This window comes from Condylostylus longicornis, unplaced genomic scaffold (genome assembly GCF_029603195.1).
Source record: "Condylostylus longicornis isolate FDR11 unplaced genomic scaffold, ASM2960319v2 ptg000011l, whole genome shotgun sequence".
In the NCBI taxonomy this organism is placed as follows: domain Eukaryota; kingdom Metazoa; phylum Arthropoda; class Insecta; order Diptera; family Dolichopodidae; genus Condylostylus; species Condylostylus longicornis.
Genome location: NW_026577980.1, coordinates 2667219 through 2689413, shown reverse-complemented (window position 1 = coordinate 2689413; position 22195 = coordinate 2667219). Strand labels below are relative to the sequence as shown.

The window sequence follows — 22195 nt, the reverse complement described above, 5'->3', positions numbered from 1 at the left end:
AACACCATGTTTTGTTAGTTGATTTACTTCACGTGTGATGTGTTGTTATTTAAATATTTAGCAATTTTTTGTAAATAAAATCAATTTCGAACTTTGAAATTTTATACTAAAAATCAAAATAATTTTAAATAATATCCCGTCATCTGTCAAGGTAATGTGAATAACAGAATATGAGTAATAATGTTAAACACGTTTTTAGATAACACTTTTTAGTATATTCCCGATTTGATAAGATGATGTACGATATAATAGAAAAATATGGTACCAAAACTAATCAAGAACTTATAAATGTTGTATATTATCAGGATTTGAAAATTGATCTTATTTATTTTTTTACATATAATTAGTTAAATTGAATTGAGTTTAATATATTTTGGTAATTTTTTTGTTATTTTCAAAGATTATATATATTTTTTTTAAATTAATCTTACGGTTACTTGTTCTGTAGAAAATGTAAATTTTGCTCATAACTCCATTTGTTTCTTTTATAATCATTTAAAAAATTAATTGATAAATATTTGTGTTTTTTTGTTATTGTGTTTTTATACTTATAAATAATATGTTTGTTATTAAGAGAGAAAGTAAACTAGTAAAAATAAAATAAAAATAAAAACTGTTTTAAATCAATTATAAAATTTTTCAAATTATTAAACAAAATAAAAATGGCACTAGATTAGGATTTTTTTTATTGGAATGATAATAGAAAATTTTAAAAAAAGACTTATGTAGTATTTCAAGAAAAGAAAATTTATCTTTTTTATTTTAATTAAACGGCGATTAATAAGAGATTGATTAAACACAAAAAAAAAGGCACAAGAACATCAAAGAAAATAAAAGAACTTTATTAATGAATTATTAAATAAAAATAGTAAATAAACAAAATTTGAATATTTAACCAGTTTATATTAATAAAAAAGAAAAACGTAAACTTATAAAAAAATATTAAACATTAATATTAAACTTATATAAACATTTCATAAATAACTAGAAAGAACAAGAAAAAAAAAAAAAGAAAAATGTTATGTCAAATACTTTGTAAATAATTTTATCTTTCTTATCTTCAAATTTTTTGAATAATTAAATTGAAAATTAAATAAAATTTTTATTCTATGACAAATTATATACTATTATATAATTAATATATTATTGTCGAACAGAAATAAAAAATCAATAGGACATTGTATTATGCAAGAAAATGCTATTAACACTAGTTTTCTTTTATTTATATTTTTTAATATAATAAATTTATTTTTATTTTCATTAAGAACGGTCGCGCTATTTCTTATACTTTTCTGTAACTTAATTATAATAATTTTAATTTAACAATATTAATATTTTAAAATTTTTTAATTCATTCAATAAAATTATAAATAAATTCGTTTCATATAATTAGAGCATATTCAGGCATGGGAGATTTTCGATAATTCAAATATGCACTTAAAGTTCTAACTTAAATTTCAAAAATTTTTTTTTGTATCATTACAAAATTTACGGGGACTATAACTATACAAATTTACTTTTCCAGATTTGTAATATATTACATTTTTCTTTAAGATTTGTTTTCAAACTTAATATATTTTTGCAACATTTAAAATAAAATTATTTTAAAAATGCTTGTGAACATTAAGATTTTCGAATATCCTTCTTCTGTTGTAAAGATTTATCGAACGTCTTCAAATATTCAAATATAAAGCATTATTTGAAGATTTCCCTACTTATTGGACATACTTTATATTAAAATCTAAGTTAGAATTAAATTTTCGAAAATTCCCCATAATTAAAAAAATCCAAAAATTAATTTATTTATCCGGAATATAAAATGAATATTAAAATTTTTCGATTTCATAATAAATTTTTATGAGATTAACATGAAAATTTAAATTTGCTAAAATTTTAATAATAAATTGATTTTCAGCATTTTGTAAAGTGTTATTCTAATTTATTTAATTTTTTTTTAATAATTTGTAACCTAATAATAACATTTTTGAATTTTAACTAAACAATTGAATTTCTTAAATTCAATTAAATCTACATATTTAGTTACTTAAAGGAATTTGTTTCAAATTATTGTTTTATTATTAAATTACCTATTTACTAAAATTACTTAATTCTGTATACTACTGGATTGTGAATATTACTAATTTTTTATTTTTAACGTTTATGTTGTATATAAGTACAACTAATATTTTCGGTATATATTTAAATATAATAAAGGTATATTATGTGTGCGTTACAGTTAGAGTATATAATATAAATTTATTTGGAAAATAATATGAGTAGGAAATTGCCTTTCATAATTTTCATGACCTGATTTCAAAAGTATCAAAAACAAATTAAGTAAAAGACGGGTAGAAAAAAATTTCGATTTGAAAAAAATCAAGTTATAGCATGTATACGGATTTATTAATCTTAGAGATCCTTTTTATACGGATCTTTTTTATTTCAGAAATAAAATTCTTAAATTAACAAGAACAAAATTCATAAATTTGCTGAGAAATGAAAATGGTTTTCGTACACAATTTGTTAAAAAATAGAACATGTTTCAAAAATATTCACAAAATAGCCCAAATAAAACAATATTTTTGAAAGTTTCCGTAAATATATTATGTAACTATACTCTTTATATTTAAACAAAATTAAATGTTAGTTTTGTAGATATTCATGCGTATTCCGTAAATTGTGACATGAGAATTGTTAATTAAAAGCTTTTGTAATTTTCTGTATAAAATCAATATTAGAAATTAGAATTTTACAATAGAAACCATAATATTTTTCAATAATATTTAATTATCTCAAGCAATACGACTCACAAAATACTAGTTTTTTAAAAAGTAATGGCATAATATTTATGAATATTTTGCAGTTAGATTGGTTTATTTATATAACTAACATTTAACGCTTCTACAAAATGTAATTTCAAGAACCCTCAATAAATCTTTGTTGAAATTATAATAGAATTGATTTATGTAGACTACCCAAATTCACAAATCCCATTCTTAATCATAATATTAATGAAGATTAAATATTTGGGAATTGGCGTATTAATAAATATACTCCAACTATATTATACCGTTATATGCGTACCGTTATGTATATTTATATATTTTGTAACAAAAATTTTTGTTTTAACAAAGATTTTTCTTTCTTTAAAGTTAATGGCAGAAAAACAAAAAAAAAAAAAAATTAAAGTAAATTAAGCATTAAATTTTAGATAAATACTTGTATCTCTAAACCATAAAGATGCAAAAATACAGAGTGATGCAAAATACATAATATAGTTTCATCAAAATGGAGAAAATTTGAAATGAAAGGGTATGTATTTAAGTTTAACTTTTAATAAAAATATCTATTAGATTTTAAAAATTTAGATTTAATTATATAAAAAGAAAAAAATTAAATATAATCAAAGAAAAATAATAATCTTTGACCACATAAATTGAAGAAACTATAAATACATAATTTAGAAAAAAGGATTAGGAAACGATTTTAATATTATAAAATAAAAATAAAGAAATAAGAAAAAAACAAAAATATATAAAACAAAAAAACTACGAAATACATTCATTCATACATACACATAAATAATTAAAATTGTTAATTTTCTTTTATAATTTTAAATGAATAAAAATTTGTAAAAAAAAAATATTTAAAGAAAAAAAAAATAAGCCATCCTAAAAAAGAAAAATAATATTATATTAAAAAAAGAATAAAAAAAAAAGTAAAACAATAAATTGATTTTAAATGGAAAAAATTGTATTTGTATATACAACATTATTATAAAAAAAAAACCTATGTAACAGGTATTCAATTTATCAATAAAAATTTAAAAACAAAAAAAATAGATATTCATCAAAAATTGAAAAAATTAAACTTGTTAATTTATTTTAATTAATTAAAATTAAATGCTATATAAGTTATTAAATTATCTGTTGATTATTTATGAGGGTCATTCTAAAACTGTTCCTGCCGTCGAGTTTCCTAAAATTAATTAACCTTCATTTGATAAAACACCCCCGTTTACCTACATACATTTTTTACATATTTCTTAGAAAAAATTGAAAATATTTCTTACTTTACATTTTTCACAATGTAAATTCAATTTTAAATTTTTAATTATGACTATAGTTCTTCATATTATTTATTTTTATTGAATTTGAATATTTAAATTCATTAAAATCAAATAATTCTTAATTAATTTTAATAATTATTTCAAATTAGACTTTTCTTTATTTTTTTAAAAACAATATCTCTGAGATTTATAATAAAAATCTGATTCTCTATATACAAGGGATTAGATGTGGGTGTTGGACAAAATAATTAAAAAAGATTTTATACAATAAATTTAACTTTTTTATTAAATATATATTACAAATTTTGTAGGTACGTAATCAACCATGAATTAAATCACAATATTAATAGAAATTTGTAAGGAATGTTTTCTTACATCGCTAAAAAAAAAACAAAATTAATATAAAAATCTTAGGAAAATTAATAATACTTAAAGCGTGTAAAATAATTTATTAGACTAGAATGGTATTTAATGGCATTTAATTATAAAAAGTGAATTAAAAATTTGTAATTAAAATCTATTAATTAATTATTTATAATATCTTTAATTAAATTGTTGCTTTTATTGTTGGGGTAATGTTGATGCTTTTGAATTTGTAACAATTTCGATTCTATATAAAGCTAAGCCAAATTGATGTACAATTGATGAAAATTGTTTTAATATATAAGAAAATGAAAAATAATTTTTATTTTCAATATCGCAAGTTCCTTGTAAATTATCAAAATCAACATGTAAATCACAAGGATGTCGGCCAAAAATTTTTGGTAATGCTTCAGTTGATAAATGTGGATAAAAAACTTTAACTTGTTCATATTTTATATCAGGAAATTTCTGAAATCCAATATTTAAGTCTTCGGCTAAACTTGTAGGTACTGCCAAATACATACGATAAATCTTTTTTTTGTTAATAAATTTCATTTCATTTACATCTAAAATTATTTTGATTTTTTTCAATAATTTATCAATTTCCAAACTTCCGTATTCGTATAAATAAAAGTCTTTGCTACGGCGATATTTTTTTCCAGTTTCAGAATTTGTTAGGAGAAGATGTGAACTAGGAATATTAACAATTGATAGTGGCATCATATATATATTACTTGTAATTAAATGTATATTCATTGTGCTTGGTTTGGCGTGCATTGAATTCGAAAAATATCGAGCAAGTTGATAAACGCCACCTTGATGAATGAATCCAAAAAATATTGTGAGAAATATGTTTGTAATGTACCATATATTTAAAATAAATTTCGCGCTTGCCCTCGTACTTAAAAAATTATTAAAAATGTAGTACAAAATCTTATTTTGATTTTTGAATGGATACGTTTGACAAAATCCAGTTACTAATTTTGGTGAATGTAAAAGCAATATTGGTAATGTAATTGGTATTAAAAATCTTGGCTCTTGATGATTTATTAACGATAAAGCCATAACTGGAGTAAAAATTGCAGCAGTCATTAATCCAACTATAGATTGAGATCTTGGTAGATCCTGATACATACCACGTAAAAATGAATAAATTAAATGTATAAATGAAGATATAGCTATTATTCCAAGAATATTATACAACATTGGTATGTTAACTAATAAATGTAAATATTTTGGATGAATACCATGTTCTGCTGTTTTCTCTGGGTCAAGATTATATTTGAGAAAATTTAATGGTGTTACAACGAAGTTATTTATTGTAATTTGTAGCATATGAATTTCTCCAGTTGTAAGATATCTTAAATGAGAAACATTAAATAATTAAGGAGATAAATTTTAATTATAAAATAATTACCTATAATATAAAGAATCAACAAGGATGCAAAAGCATATGGTCGGTATTGAACTGATGACAAATAATAACATTCTAATATTAAAATCAAAAAAGTTAACTGTTTTGGTTCCCATTCCTCGAAGTAACCAAAAAAATACCATTGGCGCTCCGAATACTAAAAATGTTGGACGGTTGAATACACCAATTACACATAAAATAGATAAAGAAAAATATTTATTATAATTATGTGCTGGTAATGTTCTCTTAAGTTTCCATATTTTAACTTTTTCACTAATGGATTCTGCTTTTTTATACCGGTCTTGTAGGAATTCTTTCTTGTATATAACAGTATTCGAATGTATCATACAATCAGCTACATAATAAGTTATCAAAGAACATATCGCCATTTCTATTGTATTTGAAAAAGTTCTTGTAGCAAATGTAAGCATAATAAAAGAACTACCTAAAGCCAATAATCTTATTTCATATCGTAAACTATACGCTTCACAAATTTTGTAAATGCTATAGTCGTTGACGAATGATATTGCGCACATTATCATTCTGGGGAAAATCAAAATCATATAGCTACTCCTTAAATCAATTTCCAAATAATATTTTGAATAAGTAGATAAGAAATCTATAAAATTTAATGGTACTTTTAATAAAAAATATGGAACCACCATACTTCTTATTGGAAATGTATTATTGAATTCCCATGTTCTTGTGTGCTCAATTTCAAACTGTTCACCTAAAATTGTTAGAGAATATTTAAAAATTGTAAAAAATTAGAATTTTTTTTTTAAATTAAGTAGGCACCTACCAGTCATTATTTCGACAGATTGAAAAAACTCATCGGGATGAATATATCCAGTTTGAGGAACAAAAATTAAGAGAATTCGAATTATTACTAATGTTATATAAGTATAAAAATGTTTGTCATTTCGTTTAGCTCTTATAATCAATGTTTCAATATATTTGGATAACTTCATTTTAAAATTCTTTCAAGTTTTAACGGTATTTTTTTTTAATTTCTTTTAGATTTTATTTGAATAACATTTTTGTAATTTCTATTTTTTTGTTAAAATAGTTCTCCCCTATTATTATGACATTTTCAGAATCAGCTGTTTTCTATTATTGTTCAATATTTTGTAAACATTGAAGGTATGTGGAATGGATGAATTTAAAATGCATTTATTTTAATTTTTGCGAGTAAGTACTTTTATAAAATTTTTATTATTTTATTATTTTCTTTTTACTAAAATTTTAATAACAAATGAATAAATTTTTCATCCTTTTATTCATTTGCTGCCAATAGGTTGCCAAAAATATGTTTCAGCGATTAACGCTAGAGTGCGTGTAAAATTTTATTTCTCAGGGTTTTGTTGATAAGTGCAGATAAAGAAAATAAAACGAGCTAAGTTTAAGGAAATCGACATGTGTACTAAATCCAAATATTTAATTTGTAAAGTAAATTTAAAAATAGTAATTTATGGAATTTGGATTATTATACGTTGCAAAATTATTTAATAGAAAATTCAACTAACATAAACTTAATTTATAATTTACGAATTGGATATTTCGATTTTAGTATAAATCGATTTTCATAACTGAGCTGTCAAACTAATACATTCTAAAAAATAAAATAACCATAGAAATATCTACATATAAGATAAAACAAAGTATAGGGTTATTTAGTGTTCACTCTATTAGACACGATTTTTTTCTCTTTGAATTTGATTAAATACAAAAAGAAGTTTAGCCGTTCAACAAACTGTAGTTCGCTTGAAAAATTGTTGGCGTTTCACTTTGTGTAAACAATAAAACTTTAAAACAGTGTTCTAAACGTACGATATAAAACCAAAGTAATGGAGTAGAAAGTAATATTTAGAGACATTTAATCCGATAGATGGCTTTATATTTTGATACAAATGTACGCTTAACAAATGTCAAATCTATACAACAAAAATACGTTAACGGCTTTTTAAATGATTAACTGTTATTGCTTACACGAAAATCGAATTACATAGTAGGGCCCCAGTTCACTAGCTTGCAAATTTTCGCTTACAATATAACTTATAAAATAATGCTATTAGGAGAAAAATTTTACACTACAATTTTCTCGAATTCAAATTTTGAGTTAGATCAGTGTTATATAATGTACAATTTTCTCAAACACTTCAAGGAGATTCTATTAGTTTATTCAGAAAACATGCTCAAAGTTTTTAAAAATATTTTTTTTAAATATCTCCTAAAATATTTTTTATTTTTGTCCTTGATGTAGATATTCAGTCATCAAAGGAATCACACAGAAATCGTCTGTCAGTTATCAAAAAATTCGTATAGAGGAACGGTCTATTTAAATTTCTTTTAAGATTTTTTTTTGTATTTAAAATAGAAAGTACAATATTAATAAAAAGGTTTATATTTATTGAATTCTAGAAAGGGTTATTGATTACAGAAAATAATAATCCAAAAAAAACTTTATTAAATCTATATTACATTTATATTTATACACACATAGGTATATGTATATGTTAATTAATTGATTTGCTTAATTATAAAAAATCATAAATTTAAAAATTTTAAGAAAAATATTAATTTCATAATAAGGTAAGTGTAGCTAATACTGACAGTGGCGGTAATACTGACATACATGAGGTTTTTTATAATTATTAAGAGATTTTCTCTATACAACATATATATATTTTTTTATTTCTAGATTAATTCAAATTATCGCAATCCTTCCTTTTATTTAGTTTTGAAATAACTCCAAAATATTGAACATAAATCAGTTTTGTTTCCATAGACATAGCAAAAGTGGGTTGCATTGGAGAATTTCTTATACTTTTTGCTTAATTTTTCCGATTTTGTTTTTATTGTTTTTTGACTTATTTGACGGTTAAAAATATATGTATTTATATTAAATTAAATATTTTGATTATTCTTTATCTTATTTTCTAAGTTATTCGGAGTAAAAACGTTAAATAAATAAGAATTTTAAAAAATAATTCCTATCAGTATTAGGAACATCTAAAATTCGACCCTGCTTCTATTACTGACATATGTGTCAGTAATACGTCAAAAATCCGTATTTTTACAAATGTCGTCATTTTTAGAACATTTAAATTTTTATTTTCGTATTTATTTAATTAAAATCGAATTTGAATTTTCTTTCTAATGTCCGAATTCTGACACTAAGAATTTACTACAGGTTCGGAGTATTTTAGCTTTAAAAACGGGTGTCGGTAATACGATCTAAAGAGGGTCAATATTATGTACAAAATTATGTCAGTATAAAGTTTTAATTTTGATATTCATTTTAATTAATAAACATAATTTCTTTATACTTTAAAATTGTTTAAACTATTTCTGTCGAATGAAAATCGATTACATTTGTGAAAACTTATATCTGACTGCGACCTTTTTACCTTTTTAATAGTGATATTCGTCTAACAAATTGTGTGTCAATATTGTATACAATACTGTCAATAAAACAGTACAATTCGCTTTCTAAAAAAATGCTTTGAAATTACTGTAAACGTTAACGTCATAACAAATATCACAACGGAAATGGTTCTTTTTAAATAAGAAAAGGAGTCCTTTTTAATAACCCGAAATGTTGTTCCAAAAATTAAGAATGGGTTGCTCTCGTTACGTACTTAATACATAAATAGTCTTTGTTAAAGCAAAAAGCAGCTTTAGAATAGGCTTATTAGCAGCTTTAGAATATATTGATATGATTTCTTATAATTTCGTGTGATCGGTACATCATATTTTAGGTATTATTTATAAGAATACATCTGTAGCAAATATTACTTATAATACTTTATAAAAAATTATATAATTTCGAATTAGATTTTCATAAATATCTTTTAAAAATTTTTATTTATTCATTGTTGCATATTAAGACTACTAGCAAAAGTACATTCTACAGTAATAATAAATTCAAATCAGCTGAATTTCACATATTTTTACCTTTAATTCAATAAAAAATATTTTTTTTATTTTTGTTTGAATTATAATATGATTAATTTTTAATTTTTTTTTTAAATAAAATGAAATATCCGTAGAAATCCAAATTATTATTCCATTTTTATTGAATATTATCATTTTAACCATTTTAAACCATTATTCATATATAGAATATGGATTACAGCATATAAAATTACATTGTCAGTATTAGGTACACAAACTGTCAGTAATAGACGCAAACATTTGCGGTTATGTCAATATTAGGAACATTTTTTCTCTTCGTCTTTAATCGAAAAATTATGAATTAAAAAATATTTTGATTAAATAATTTTATAAAAAACATTATTCCCAATTATCCAAATTATTCAAAAAATCGAAAATACGATCATTTATTGTGTCCCACATATAAAATATCTCACGCCAAAGTTGAATTTGTTGCGAAATATGTCAGTAATAGGGACACTTACCTTAAATTATTTTCGTTATTGAGAAAAAACCTATTTTTAAATTTTTATATTTAATGAATAATTAATGTATAATCAATATTGTACCCCAATTTCTTTTTTAGGATTGAAACAGTTTTTTTTGGTTTATTGTTAATTAATTAAAATAAATTCGCATTGAAGCGCCTTCAATTTATTATTAAATAAAATAAAGTGAATGATCTATGTGGCAAATAATGGGGCTTCTCATATACAGATACAAACATATATACATATGTGATATATTTATGTAGGTATATTTTTTTTCTTAAAGCAAATGTTTTGACTTAAATTAATTTTAAACTATATGTCTCTTATAACACACAATATATAAATATAAGTGTCGCGAAATAATTATGATAAGTGATTAAATTAAATTTCATGTAAATCAATGTTATTTATTTTTATTATTAAACTAAATTATTTTCGACCATTATAATTGGATTTCCAGCATCTACTTCTTCAAAAGACATATTTTCGGTAGTTTCCCATCGGACACTTCGAACACTGTCCTGCCTAAAAAGAAAATATTTATAAGAACGTTGTTGTACATAATGTACCTATTCACACATATTATTTTACATATGTATGTATTTACATAATATAAGGAATTTGCGTATTACCTATTCATATAAGGAACCGGTGGAGGTACTGGCGGAACTGGGGGTCTTTGATCTCTATAAAAATCAAGTATGTATAATATATGAAATAAATGCTTAATTAATTTTAAAATTTATTGGAAACTTACTGAAGACCCCAACTATTTAAACGATTTGTATACATAGTATCAGATCTTGTTCTGCAAAGAATAAATATATAAAAAAACCAATTAAAAGATAATATTGAAATGTTTGTAGGTTCGAAAAAATATTAATAATGATATTTTTAGATTTCGTTTTAGTTATTTTAATTATACATGTATGTTGGTATATGCTTAATGTTGTTATTATATATAGCGAAATAATAATATTAATATTTTAAATGCAAGATAGTCAATCTTCTGAATGTGACTACAAAAATCTAATTTAATTCTAATGTTGCGGTGTGTTTCGTTTCAGTTATTTTCGAAAAATTTTTGAAATATTCTTATTGTTTATTATAGAATAAAATTTCTATGTCATCTGCAAATGTAAAAATGAAATAAAAATTTACGAGAAAGTGAAATACGATTAATGCCAAATTACAAATAAAATTTAAAGCTGAAAGTTCTCAAAATTCTTACATTTTTCTCTAATTTTGATTATTTTATCATTTTCATTAAATTTTGTTAAGTTTTTTATTTTATTTTTTTGATTCATTTCAATATTTATTGTGGTATCAAAAATTGTTTTAATTTTGGGTGTTAAAATTGCAATTCGAGATATTTAAATTAGTTTTAATTTTTCATAATAACCGGATTAATTATTTTTCGATTTATATTATGTTCATTTCATCCAATTCGATGTCAGAATCATCTTCGTTTTCGGCTGGATTAGGAGTATTTCTTTTATTTGAACTTTGGTAGGTAAGTAGATTTGGTTACAAAAAATATAAACAAAATAGGAAATATAAAGATTAGGAAATTAAAAAAAAAAAAAACAATTTATTACATTAATAAAATAATTATAAAATTTTAAATTAGTATTGGAGAAAAAAATTATAATTTAGAAATAACAAAAACAAAAACTGATATTAGGTAAGCAAAATAAAAACCTGTTTATGTTCATATAATGAGAATCTGAAGCTGGAATTGGTGGTGGCGGTGCAGGTGGTGGCGGTGGTAATCTTTTTGCGCGATATTCTTTATTTCGATTTCTATCTACATCTCTTTCTCTATAATCTCTTGAATAATCTTTTTTAAAATTTCTATTTGTTCGTAATGGTTCATTATTATTTTGTTCACGATCCATTTCATCTCTTCTAAAATCACGGTAGGTTCGATTCTGGCCAATACCTGCATCAGATTCCATTTCATGTCTTAATTCACGGTATGTACGACGTCCAGTTGTATTATTATTTTCATCAGTTGATGGTAGATTTATAGGTTGCACAGATTCAGCAACCAATTGATGCCTTAATTCTCTGTATGTAAGTCGGGGAGTTTGACCGGTTTCGCTAGTATTTTGTTTATTCATACTTTGCTCCCGTTGTTGATATTGTGGCTGTTGTTGATATGGACGTTGATGTTGCCTTTGTGTTTCAGATGAAATTTCTTTTTTTATATCGCGATATGTCCGCTTAGAAGTTGATTCATTCATTTGATCAGTTGAGCTCATTTCACGTTTTACATCACGAAATGGTCGAGGTCGATTAATAGTCTCATTAGAACTTTGATCCATTTGCATTTCTCTTCTAATTTCCAGAAATGTTTTCCTTCCTCCTGCGTCTGGAACTCGAAGCGTTGATTTATCAGATGGCTGAATTCCCATTTCTTTCCTAATATCTTGAAATGTTCTTCTCGAAATGCTTTGTGACGGTTGCGATGTTTCTTCGATTTCTGGCGATCCTCTTCCTGATTGTGCAATTCCCATTTCCTTTCTAATGTCCTGGAATGTTCTTCTGGGGATACTTTGTTGTGATTGCGTTGATTCTCCGATTCCTGGGGATGATCTTCCTGAATGTTCAACGCCCATTTCTCTTCTAATATCCTGAAAAGTTCTTTTAGGAATGGTTTCCTGTTGTTGCGATTGCTGTTGATCTGGAAATCTTGGTGTTGATCTTCCCGATTGTTCCATGTCCATTTCTCTTCTGATATCTTGAAACGTCCTTCGAGGAATGGTCTGTTGAGATTGCGTTGGCTCCTCAATTCTTGGTGTTGATCTGCCAGATTGTCCCACGTCCATTTCTCTTCTAACATCTTGGAAAGTTCTTCTAGGAGCGGTTTGTTGTGGTTGTGTGGGTTCGTCGCTTTCTGGGCTAGATCTTCCTGGTTGTTCAATACCCATTTCTCTTCTAAGATCTTGAAAAGTTCTTTTAGTACTTGGTTCTTGTGGCTGTGACTGCTGTTGATCTTGGAATCTTGGTGTTGATCTTCCAGATCGCTCCATATCTGTGTCTCTCCGCATATCTTGGAAAGTTCTTCGAGAAATAGTATCTTGCGTTTGCGATTGATCTTGATATCTTGGAGTTGATCTTCCTGATCGCTCCATTTCCATTTCTCTTCTGATATCTTGGAAAGTCCTTTTTGGTGCTTGATCTTGGGGTGTTGTACCTCCATCTCCACCTCTTTCTGCAGATCGACCCCGGCTTAAATCACGTGATCTTTCTCGACTCATTTCGCGCGACCTGTCTCGGCTTATTTCACGTGATCTTTCTCGATTTAAATCACGTGATCTTCCTCGGTTTAATTCACGTGATGTACGCATTTGACTTGGCATTGGCGGTTCAATGTCATCAGAGTCAGGTTGATTTTCATCGTATTCTTCGTCTTGGTCACGAAGACTTCCAGCAGATTCTACGGTATCTTGTCGGATCGGTCGTTTTGCTTTAGGACGAGTTCTTTCTTGCTGCTGTGAGCTAGCTCTGGGAGTTCTTGGTGTTCTTGGTGTTCTTGGTGATGGTCTAGGTGAGCTAAAATATTTTTTGAGTTAGTTTTATTAACATATACATTTCAAAATAAAATTTTACCTATTAGCATCACCAGATCTCCATGTAACGTTACGATTTCCATCTCTATAATGGGATATGGTAAAAGGTTATTTGTATATTAGTAGTTTAATATACGAAAATATTTATTATAATACAGCACTTAATGGAATCGAACCAAATCGATTTAATGAATTGAGATTTACATAATAAATGTCATACGAAAGTTTTGTTTTGAAGATGAGAAGCATTAAACAAGAAATAAAAAATACAAAATATTTTAGCAGTAAACTTCCAGCTTAAATTTTCTGTTTTGTAAATTTCCCGAAAATATTTTTAGTCTTCGCCTAATATATTATATTTTAGCAATACAATTTGAACAAATAACTACGTTAAATAGAGATTAAAAATTACAAATGTGCATTTGATCCTTTCACTTGATTGATGGCTATTAATCTATAATGTAATGAAATTATATTCAATGCTAATGGTGTACCAATTGCCCAACAAAACAAAGATAAAAATGCACAAAACCAAATTCCGTTAATTGAATCGACAATATTTCGACATAGAAAATTTCGATTAGCATCGAAAATATCAAAAAGTGGACGGCACATTGCTGTTTTCTCTCCTAATGAACTATATGAAACCGCTCCTTTGTCTAATGCCAGATATGACTTCAGTCTGCCAAATAGTTATAACCATAATTATAAGTACATACAATATATATTTTTGAGATCATTATAAAATTCGAAGTCTTTTCAAAAAATAAGATGAAATTAAAATTTATTGCGGGTATATAAAGAAAAATAGTAAAATTTGGACTATTTGTTTATGTTATAAAAAAAGTAATAAAAAATAATAAAAAAAACTTAAAAGGAGGATTATTGATTCGAATTTTATGATGAATATTTGAAACAAAAAATAAACGAACCGTTTTCTATAAATGTTAGTTTGATTCTGACATATTTCAGCTGCTGTTGCTTCTAAATATCCCTGAATATTTCTCAAATGTATTAAAGTTTGGTTAACTTGCTTTTGCCATGGATCTCTCTGTAATTCTAATGCCGTTAAATGATACAAAATTTCATTACGTAATAATTCCAACGGTTGTAGTATTGAAGCTTGCAAACGTTTTGCACGACTACCGAGAGTTGTCATACGAGCTGAAGTGGCGACATCTTGTATCTAAAAAAGAAAAGAATCACAAACTTTCAATATTGTATATTTTTTCAGTGAAAATTTATCAATAAGTATTAAAAAAATATAAGCTTGAAAGTAACGGCTATACCTGTAATGCAACTCTTTGCATTTGATCAATAAATGTTGCTAAATCTTTCTCCGGTGTTGGTTGGGCAATATTAGCACGATATGTTGTTGAATTCAAATCAGATGTTTGTAACATACTTTCAAGTATCTTTTGTATTGAATGTGTTAAAGTCAACAATGTTTTCTCAGAAACACGTATATTATTAACTGCATTATTTACACTTTCATATTGTTTTGTTACTTTTGGACTTGTATCCGTATCAACAAATGCATCCAATTGAAATACTTTAAAAGAGGGCTTATTTTGTTCGCATTCCCTAAAAATGAATAATATATAAGTAACACAATTTTAAAGTATGAATGTATCTACAATTATTTTACTAACATTATTGCTGTTGTTAATTTAACGTTAACAAATGTTTTATTATTTTCTTTTGGTTTCAAAAGATCAGCTATTATGCCATGTTTCTTTTCAGTTTCATATACATAACCAGGTTTATCAAATAATTTACCCAAAAATTCATATTCATTTCTTTCATCAAATAATGGTTGACATAAAAATATTTCTGTGTTACCACCAACGGCCATTGTTATTACACCAAATATCATTAATAGAAAACTGCCAACACATATTATAATAACGCAAGTAACCATTATAACAGCTGCTTTAACACGTGATTCACATAAAAAGCAGCAAAATGTTAAACTCATAAATACTAAAATCCATACAATTAATAATGCAATTGCCCATGTCATTTTCCAAAATTTATCTTCCCATGATTGTAAATCTTTATAATGTGGTTCAATTGATTCCCAGGTACCGGTCAGTTCATCCAATAATGATACGATAGTACGTGTTAAAAGATGAGCATTTGCTGTTGTTTTATACTTTATATTTTTTAATTGATCGAGTGTTTCTGTATATATTATGACAAAAATTTCATATACTTTAAATATTAAAACTAAAAATGGTTTGAAAATAATAAGTTTACCATTTCGTTGTATTGCTGTATCACGCTTTAATTGTTCAGGATAATTTCCAAATATTGATCTAGATATTGCCACTTCATTTGATAAATTTTGTACTTGAGTACCAGATTCTAACTCTCCTAAATATTTCATACGGAAAATATTTTGATCTTCTTGTAACTAAATGTAAAAATTAAAATTTATATTAAATATTTAAATTTTCTCATTATTTTATTTCTTTAAATAATGTACAAATTTTATATTGTATTCATAGATTAATTCTCTAATTATTAATTTTAATATATTTTGATTAAATATTGCAAAAGACCTCAAAGTATTGATCTAAAAGTGTTGACATTAATTTTGAATATTAACAACTAGCTCTTGTACTGTAGTAATCAATATTTTGACATTGTTTAAATTTGAATTCATTAAAATTTAATAATGTTTTTCCTTAAATAAATGTATTTACACTCTTATACTACATAGAAAATAATTTGATTAAAATATATGATATTATATATTTACTGATTTTAATGCATCAATAATTCCATTTTCTTCAAAACTTCGTATCCTTAATGTATCACAAAGTGGTCGATCTCGAAATGTACATTGTCTTTGTAAAACGGATAATTGAATTTGTAATTCTTCCATACGAGCAGCAGCCTCTTGAGATATTTTTAGTGCTTTACCAATTGAATCTTGTAGTAATTGAATTCTTGTTATCAGTTCTGTATTTGCTTTTGTTATTCATATAGGTAAAGTTAAAAAAGATAAAAACAAAAACAAAATAATGAGGATTAAATTTATGAGTTTGTATGAATGTTCGCATGAAATTTGTTTTATTTATATCCGAGTGTATTTTGATATAATAAATGGATATGCATGTACATATCTGAATATATTCTTACCCATACTAATACTTTGCAAACTATCAAAAGCCAATTCAATTCCTGTATGTGCAATTACTTCATATTTAATTGGTTCTCCGAGTAGTACGTCAATATCTATATGGTTATAAATTAAAAATTAAAAAATTAAAAAAAAAATATCATCAAAAACCTGATTTTTAGCTGGATAAAATTACTGATACATTCACTTAATAATTTTACTTCAGGTTCAAAAGCTGACATTTTGCTCTGATATTTAATGTTAAGTAAAATTATAAATAAATGTGAGTTTGACAATAAAGTCGTCATTTAACTCAGTAGAATTATTGAGAAAAATAAAAAATGCTCTTGGGTAAAACTAATACGAGTACAAAATAGGAATTGATAATTTCAAGGACAATACTGGAAAACATGAAAACAATAATTTTTTGCATGTGTTACTTTTTTCATGTCGTTAAATTGACACCTCGTGTCATGTAGTAAAATTTAATAAACTGATTCTTACCATGTAAATCTTTTGTAATATTCTCTATGGCAATATCTAAACCATTATCTAATTGATATTTTATTTGAGTGTGAGTATTCTTTAAAAATACTGTTGTGTCATAAATTGATGCTTCTATTACTTCTGGTGCCATATCAATTGTTTTTGATAGTTGACTATTTGTCATAAATAGAGCAATATCACAAGTTCTAAAACAATTTGTATACATATATTTTTAATTTAATTATTTTACAAAATTTTAAAATTAAATACAATATATGTATATACATATACTTACATTAAAATTAAAAATAATAAAAATATAATGAAAATTGATGCCCTACGTTGGCAGTGTATTGAATTTTCTAATGTATCATCTATTAACATTAATGGATTTATTGGTTCTTCAGTATTATAAAGTTGATCTTCAGAACGTTTTTTACAGCACCATGCAATTGTTGAACAAAATGGTATAAATGCCATTATAACTAATAATGTCATTATGACAATAAAACCTGATTCAATTTGTAATGACTTAAAAATTTAAATAAGATCACAATTTAATATTTTCAAAAATGAAAAAAAAAAAATTTAAAATTACCTTAGCAGCAAAATCTATTAAAGTAAGGTTTGAATGCAAAGCGTCTCTAACCAAATCTATATATTAGAATTAATTTAAAATTAAGATTATGAAATTTTTCTTTTATAAACATAATAATATAAATATAATCTTCTTTGGAACTTACTAAGTGGCAAATCATATGGTGTAATCGTTGATAAAAACTGACTAATTGATGTATAAATTATATTTCCACTTCCTATGTCCAAACCAGGTACGCTATATGTTAGTGATGTAGTGTTCATATTAATATTAGCAAGACTGTGTGAGTCTTCTTCATTCTAAATATTTGTTAATCAAAATAATAAAAATTTTAAATTATTTTCGAAAAAAAAAATATATTTTAGATTTAAGAAATGCAATTATGAATTTTTGAAGACTCTTTTTAAAGTTGAAATTTGACGAGATGTTTCGCAATGCGTTCGTTTTTATATAAAGGTCATGATACTTTTAGTTAATCATTTATTAACCAAAACCATATATTTTGTAGGGCAATAATTGGTGCTGTAAAAGCATTAATAATTTGACATTTGTAATAGACAATAATTGCTTTTTATTTTGTTTGGAAAATGTGATTTTTCTTTTTAGAATCAATTTAGATTGGAATTTTATACGAATTTATGAAGTTATTAAAAAATTATAGCCCAACATTAATCGAGTTGCGATGTTACCTCGGATGTCTTCTACTTTTTGAAAATTAAAATTAAATATGAATTATTATATACTAAATGAAATATATTGAACTTACCATTTTGAAAGTTTTTCTTGCTTTCGTCTGATCACTAAAATTAATATGTATGTTTTGAAATAATTATGGGTTTATGATTTTTACCGTTTTATATTTTATTAGAACACTCATTTTAATAGTGTTGTCACATTGTTTAAATAATAAAATATTACACAAGTTCTCTTATAGCAGTTTTCCATGATTATATGTGTTTTTAACTTTATTTTATATTCAGCAATATTTCGCTTGTAAAGTTAAGTATTATAATTTTTGTTTATTATTTGTTTACTAAATTTTTGCAAATAAATTAAGTAATATTATATATTAACATTGTCACTTAATTATTCAATAACAATAAATCAAATTTCCGTTTTAATATTTATTATACATTCCGTTAAAATATTGTAATACACCTCTACATTATTTGTTGTTCATTTACCTACATAATAAGAATAAATATAATAATTTGATAAATTTAGTCTACGTAGCGTTATCTTATCATACGTACGAATGTCATTTTCTATAATTTCGTTGCTTACGTTTAGTTTCAAGTAATGCAACAATCAAACTACTCCGAATTTGTTACTACACAGTTTGAAAATGAAAACGGAACAGAAAAATATGTCAAAATTAATTTATTCATCGAATATTACAACAGATTATTTCGTTTATTATATATTATTTTCATATTCCATTATTTTTTTTCGGTTCTACTATTATTTTTCAATGAGATAAATTCATTTTTTACTTTTATTATTTTAATGGTGTATAATATTTAATTATCTAAGATAAACGCACAAGTATGTACTTATATGGGACAGTACTAAAAATGTGATTTTTTTCAAATCATTGATTTCGTTATAAATTCTAATTTAAAATTACAAATTTTAAGTCATTTATAACAGAACATGGTTATAGAATAAAAATAAAATATAATTTATAATAAATTTATCCAATTATTTATTGTTATATTTATATTACACATATTAAATTTTGATTCACGTTTAATGTCATCATTACATATAAATAATTTAAATAAATTTATATATTCGATAAAATCAATTTGAACCTCTATTCACAATAATTTCCTTTATATGCCATTCACAATAAAGAGCAATAGGTAATATATTATATATTTTTGTTAATATCACAAGTTAAATTTGTAGATTTTTTCTTTGTTTTGTTTTGAGTATAGTAGAATTGCACAAATATAAATAAATCCATTTTTGTAATATGTAATTTAATGAAGTAAACAAATTTTCGTTGCTGTATTGAAAGCAATATAATATAATACCTTGTTATTATACAATAAATTTTTTGTAAAACCAGAAATATTACGTTTAAAATATATGAACGATATTTGTTGATGTTATTGATATTATCAATATTATTTAAAAAAATTTGAAATAATATAAATATGAAATTTATTGGTTAAACGAATATTTATGAAAAAGGCCTTAGGTTTTGATCTCATTACCGCTTACATAAAAAGAGAATTTCCCAGAAGGGCATTGAAATTTTTGAAAAAATTGATGAATGCAGCAATAAACATAAAGGATGTTTATGTTCTCAATACTTGGAGACAAAGTCATGTAGGCCGGTCTCTTTACTACCAATAATATCAAAGCTTTTTGAAAAATTATTGTTAACAAGGCTGATGCTGATAAGTAATAGAAAATTAAGATATAATCCAAAACCACCAGTTTGGTTTTTGCACGAAGTATGCAACAATTGAACAAGTTCACAAAATAACAAATATGTGTAGTAGAATGAAGTCAAAATACTTAGGAATGATGTCAAGCTAAGGTGGAGAGAATATGTCAAAGAGAAAAAAATAGAGTTAGAGAGAAAATTATAATATAGAAAAAACTATACGCTCCTAGGTAGTGGGTCTAAATTGGCTATATATAACATAGTGCTTATATAAAAGTTTTATGGACATATGGTGTATAATTATGACTTGAACAATTATACAATTATGGTGCACAATTAAAACTTTCCAGAACAAGCTGTATAGTAATATGGTGGGTGCTACTTCGTATTCACGCAATAGTAACATTAAATATATATCCGTTAAATTAACTGCAACATTTGCTACAAAATACGTTAAATGATTATAATTTTTTTTTTTAATTTGTCAACACTGTTATAATTATTTCATAATTTTTATGCTATAATAATATGGGAAGCTAATAAATGTATACTTGAAAACACTTTCTCATATACGTAGCACAGTTATAATATAATATTTCCTATTTTACATATATTTTCTTTCTTTTATAATTTACATTCGAAAAATTTTATTTTATTTATTAAAGATTATTTTTTCATTTACAATATTTCTTAGTATTTTTCATATGTGCAAAATTTAATAGGATTTATTTAATTTTTTTTTCATTATGTATAAAATATATATAACTATATATATATATATTGTTATATTGAAGTTAGTGTTCAATATTTTGTTTTGTCTTTTTTAGTTTTTAGTTTTCTTGCACCTTTTAAAATATTTTTATTTGTTAAGTTTTCAAAAAGGGAAATATTTTTTCTATATTGATTTTTTATCGTCATTTTGAATTAAAAGTTATCAATGAAAATTAATATAAAAATTATTATTATGCACATACATTATTTTATAAGTTTTAAATTTAAGGAATCTAAATCAAATATGTTTAATATTTATTCATTTTGATTAAATACCTCACAACACTAGTAATATTTTTAACACCAGTTTTCCCCAAAACTAAAATTCTATTTGTAAATTATAATTTTTTACCATTATTAATTTATTTAAACTTTATTTAAGAACTGACCTTCAGTCTTTAAATGCAAAATTTGAGTAATTTTAGAGAAAAATAAAATATTTCATAACCAATAACTTTAAATATAACTTAAATAATAATTTTATTTAGTTTCAAAAAAAAAATCACTAAGTTATGCCTTAAGCACCTAATGCTCATTAAGTATTCCGGAAACATAACTAAATAGTAAATTTTATTTCACTCTATTGTTTAATAACATGCACTTAATATTTTTTATTTAATATTTAATTTTTTGTTTTACAAACAATTTATTATCAAATGCATTTTATTTAAATAACTAAAACATTCAATTTTTTGTTTTGTCCTTTAATATCTGAATAAATGGAATAAATTAACCCAATATTATCCTTCAATGCATTTTAAAATGATGTAGATTTTAAAAGATGTTATCCTTTATAGTAAGGGATGTTGTACTTTATACACATATACAAACCTTTGTATTTTTTAATATTTATATATAAAAAATATTATTAAATTATTTCACATTAAAATTTCAAAACCAAATTTTTTTCATATTCTTATACAGGATTCATTTAAATTTTGACCGCTTTTATTTTACAAGAAATAAA

The 22195-nt window shown here is 24.1% G+C and overlaps 2 protein-coding genes across 5 annotated transcripts; both read right to left on the bottom strand.

Annotated features, from left to right (window-relative positions):
* Positions 1 to 4518: 4518 nt before the first annotated feature.
* LOC129619268 (GPI mannosyltransferase 4) lies at positions 4519 to 7158 on the bottom strand. Its single transcript, XM_055534439.1, has 3 exons — positions 6649 to 7158; positions 5850 to 6576; positions 4519 to 5792 (listed from the first exon to the last, which is right to left on the bottom strand). The coding sequence occupies exons 1-3, from the start codon at positions 6815 to 6817 to the stop codon at positions 4631 to 4633; spliced, it is 2058 nt and encodes a 685-aa protein (XP_055390414.1). The 5' UTR covers positions 6818 to 7158; the 3' UTR covers positions 4519 to 4630.
* A 1140-nt stretch (positions 7159 to 8298) lies between these two features.
* On the bottom strand, positions 8299 to 21633 carry LOC129619213 (prominin-1-A). 4 transcript variants are annotated; one of them, XM_055534354.1, is made up of 19 exons: positions 21505 to 21625; positions 18826 to 19243; positions 18205 to 18358; positions 18060 to 18115; positions 17757 to 17992; positions 17480 to 17667; positions 16996 to 17091; positions 16613 to 16815; positions 16108 to 16264; positions 15501 to 16032; positions 15138 to 15432; positions 14781 to 15034; positions 14261 to 14530; positions 13889 to 13933; positions 11975 to 13831; positions 11505 to 11777; positions 11031 to 11081; positions 10906 to 10959; positions 10765 to 10798 (listed from the first exon to the last, which is right to left on the bottom strand). In XM_055534354.1, exons 2-16 carry the CDS (start codon positions 18826 to 18828, stop codon positions 11696 to 11698), a joined length of 4428 nt encoding a protein of 1475 aa, XP_055390329.1. In that variant the 5' UTR covers positions 18829 to 19243; positions 21505 to 21625; the 3' UTR covers positions 10765 to 10798; positions 10906 to 10959; positions 11031 to 11081; positions 11505 to 11695. The 4 variants fall into 4 exon arrangements, with proteins under 4 accessions (XP_055390330.1, XP_055390329.1, XP_055390327.1 ...); XM_055534352.1 differs by having other exon boundaries at positions 16613 to 16824; positions 21505 to 21624; XM_055534353.1 differs by lacking the exon at positions 21505 to 21625 and having other exon boundaries at positions 16613 to 16824; positions 18826 to 19405.
* Between the last annotated feature and the right edge of the window lie 562 nt (positions 21634 to 22195).

What these genes read in the sequence shown, in the direction of transcription:
- LOC129619268 (XM_055534439.1), bottom strand. Translation starts at nt 6,817, where the DNA reads ATGAAGTTATCCAAATATATTGAAACATTGATTATAAGAGCTAAACGA. An exon ending in ATCTGTCGAAATAATGACTG is followed by an intron (nt 6,577 to 6,648) that starts GTAGGTGCCTAC and finishes TAACAATTTTAG; the next exon opens with GTGAACAGTTTGAAATTGAG. An exon ending in GTTGATTCTTTATATTATAG is followed by an intron (nt 5,793 to 5,849) that starts GTAATTATTTTA and finishes TTCTCATTTAAG; the next exon opens with ATATCTTACAACTGGAGAAA.
- LOC129619213 (XM_055534352.1), bottom strand. An exon ending in ACCATATGATTTGCCACTTA is followed by an intron (nt 18,116 to 18,204) that starts GTAAGTTCCAAA and finishes TCTAATATATAG; the next exon opens with ATTTGGTTAGAGACGCTTTG. An exon ending in AAAGGATCAAATGCACATTT is followed by an intron (nt 13,934 to 14,260) that starts GTAATTTTTAAT and finishes ATCCCATTATAG; the next exon opens with AGATGGAAATCGTAACGTTA.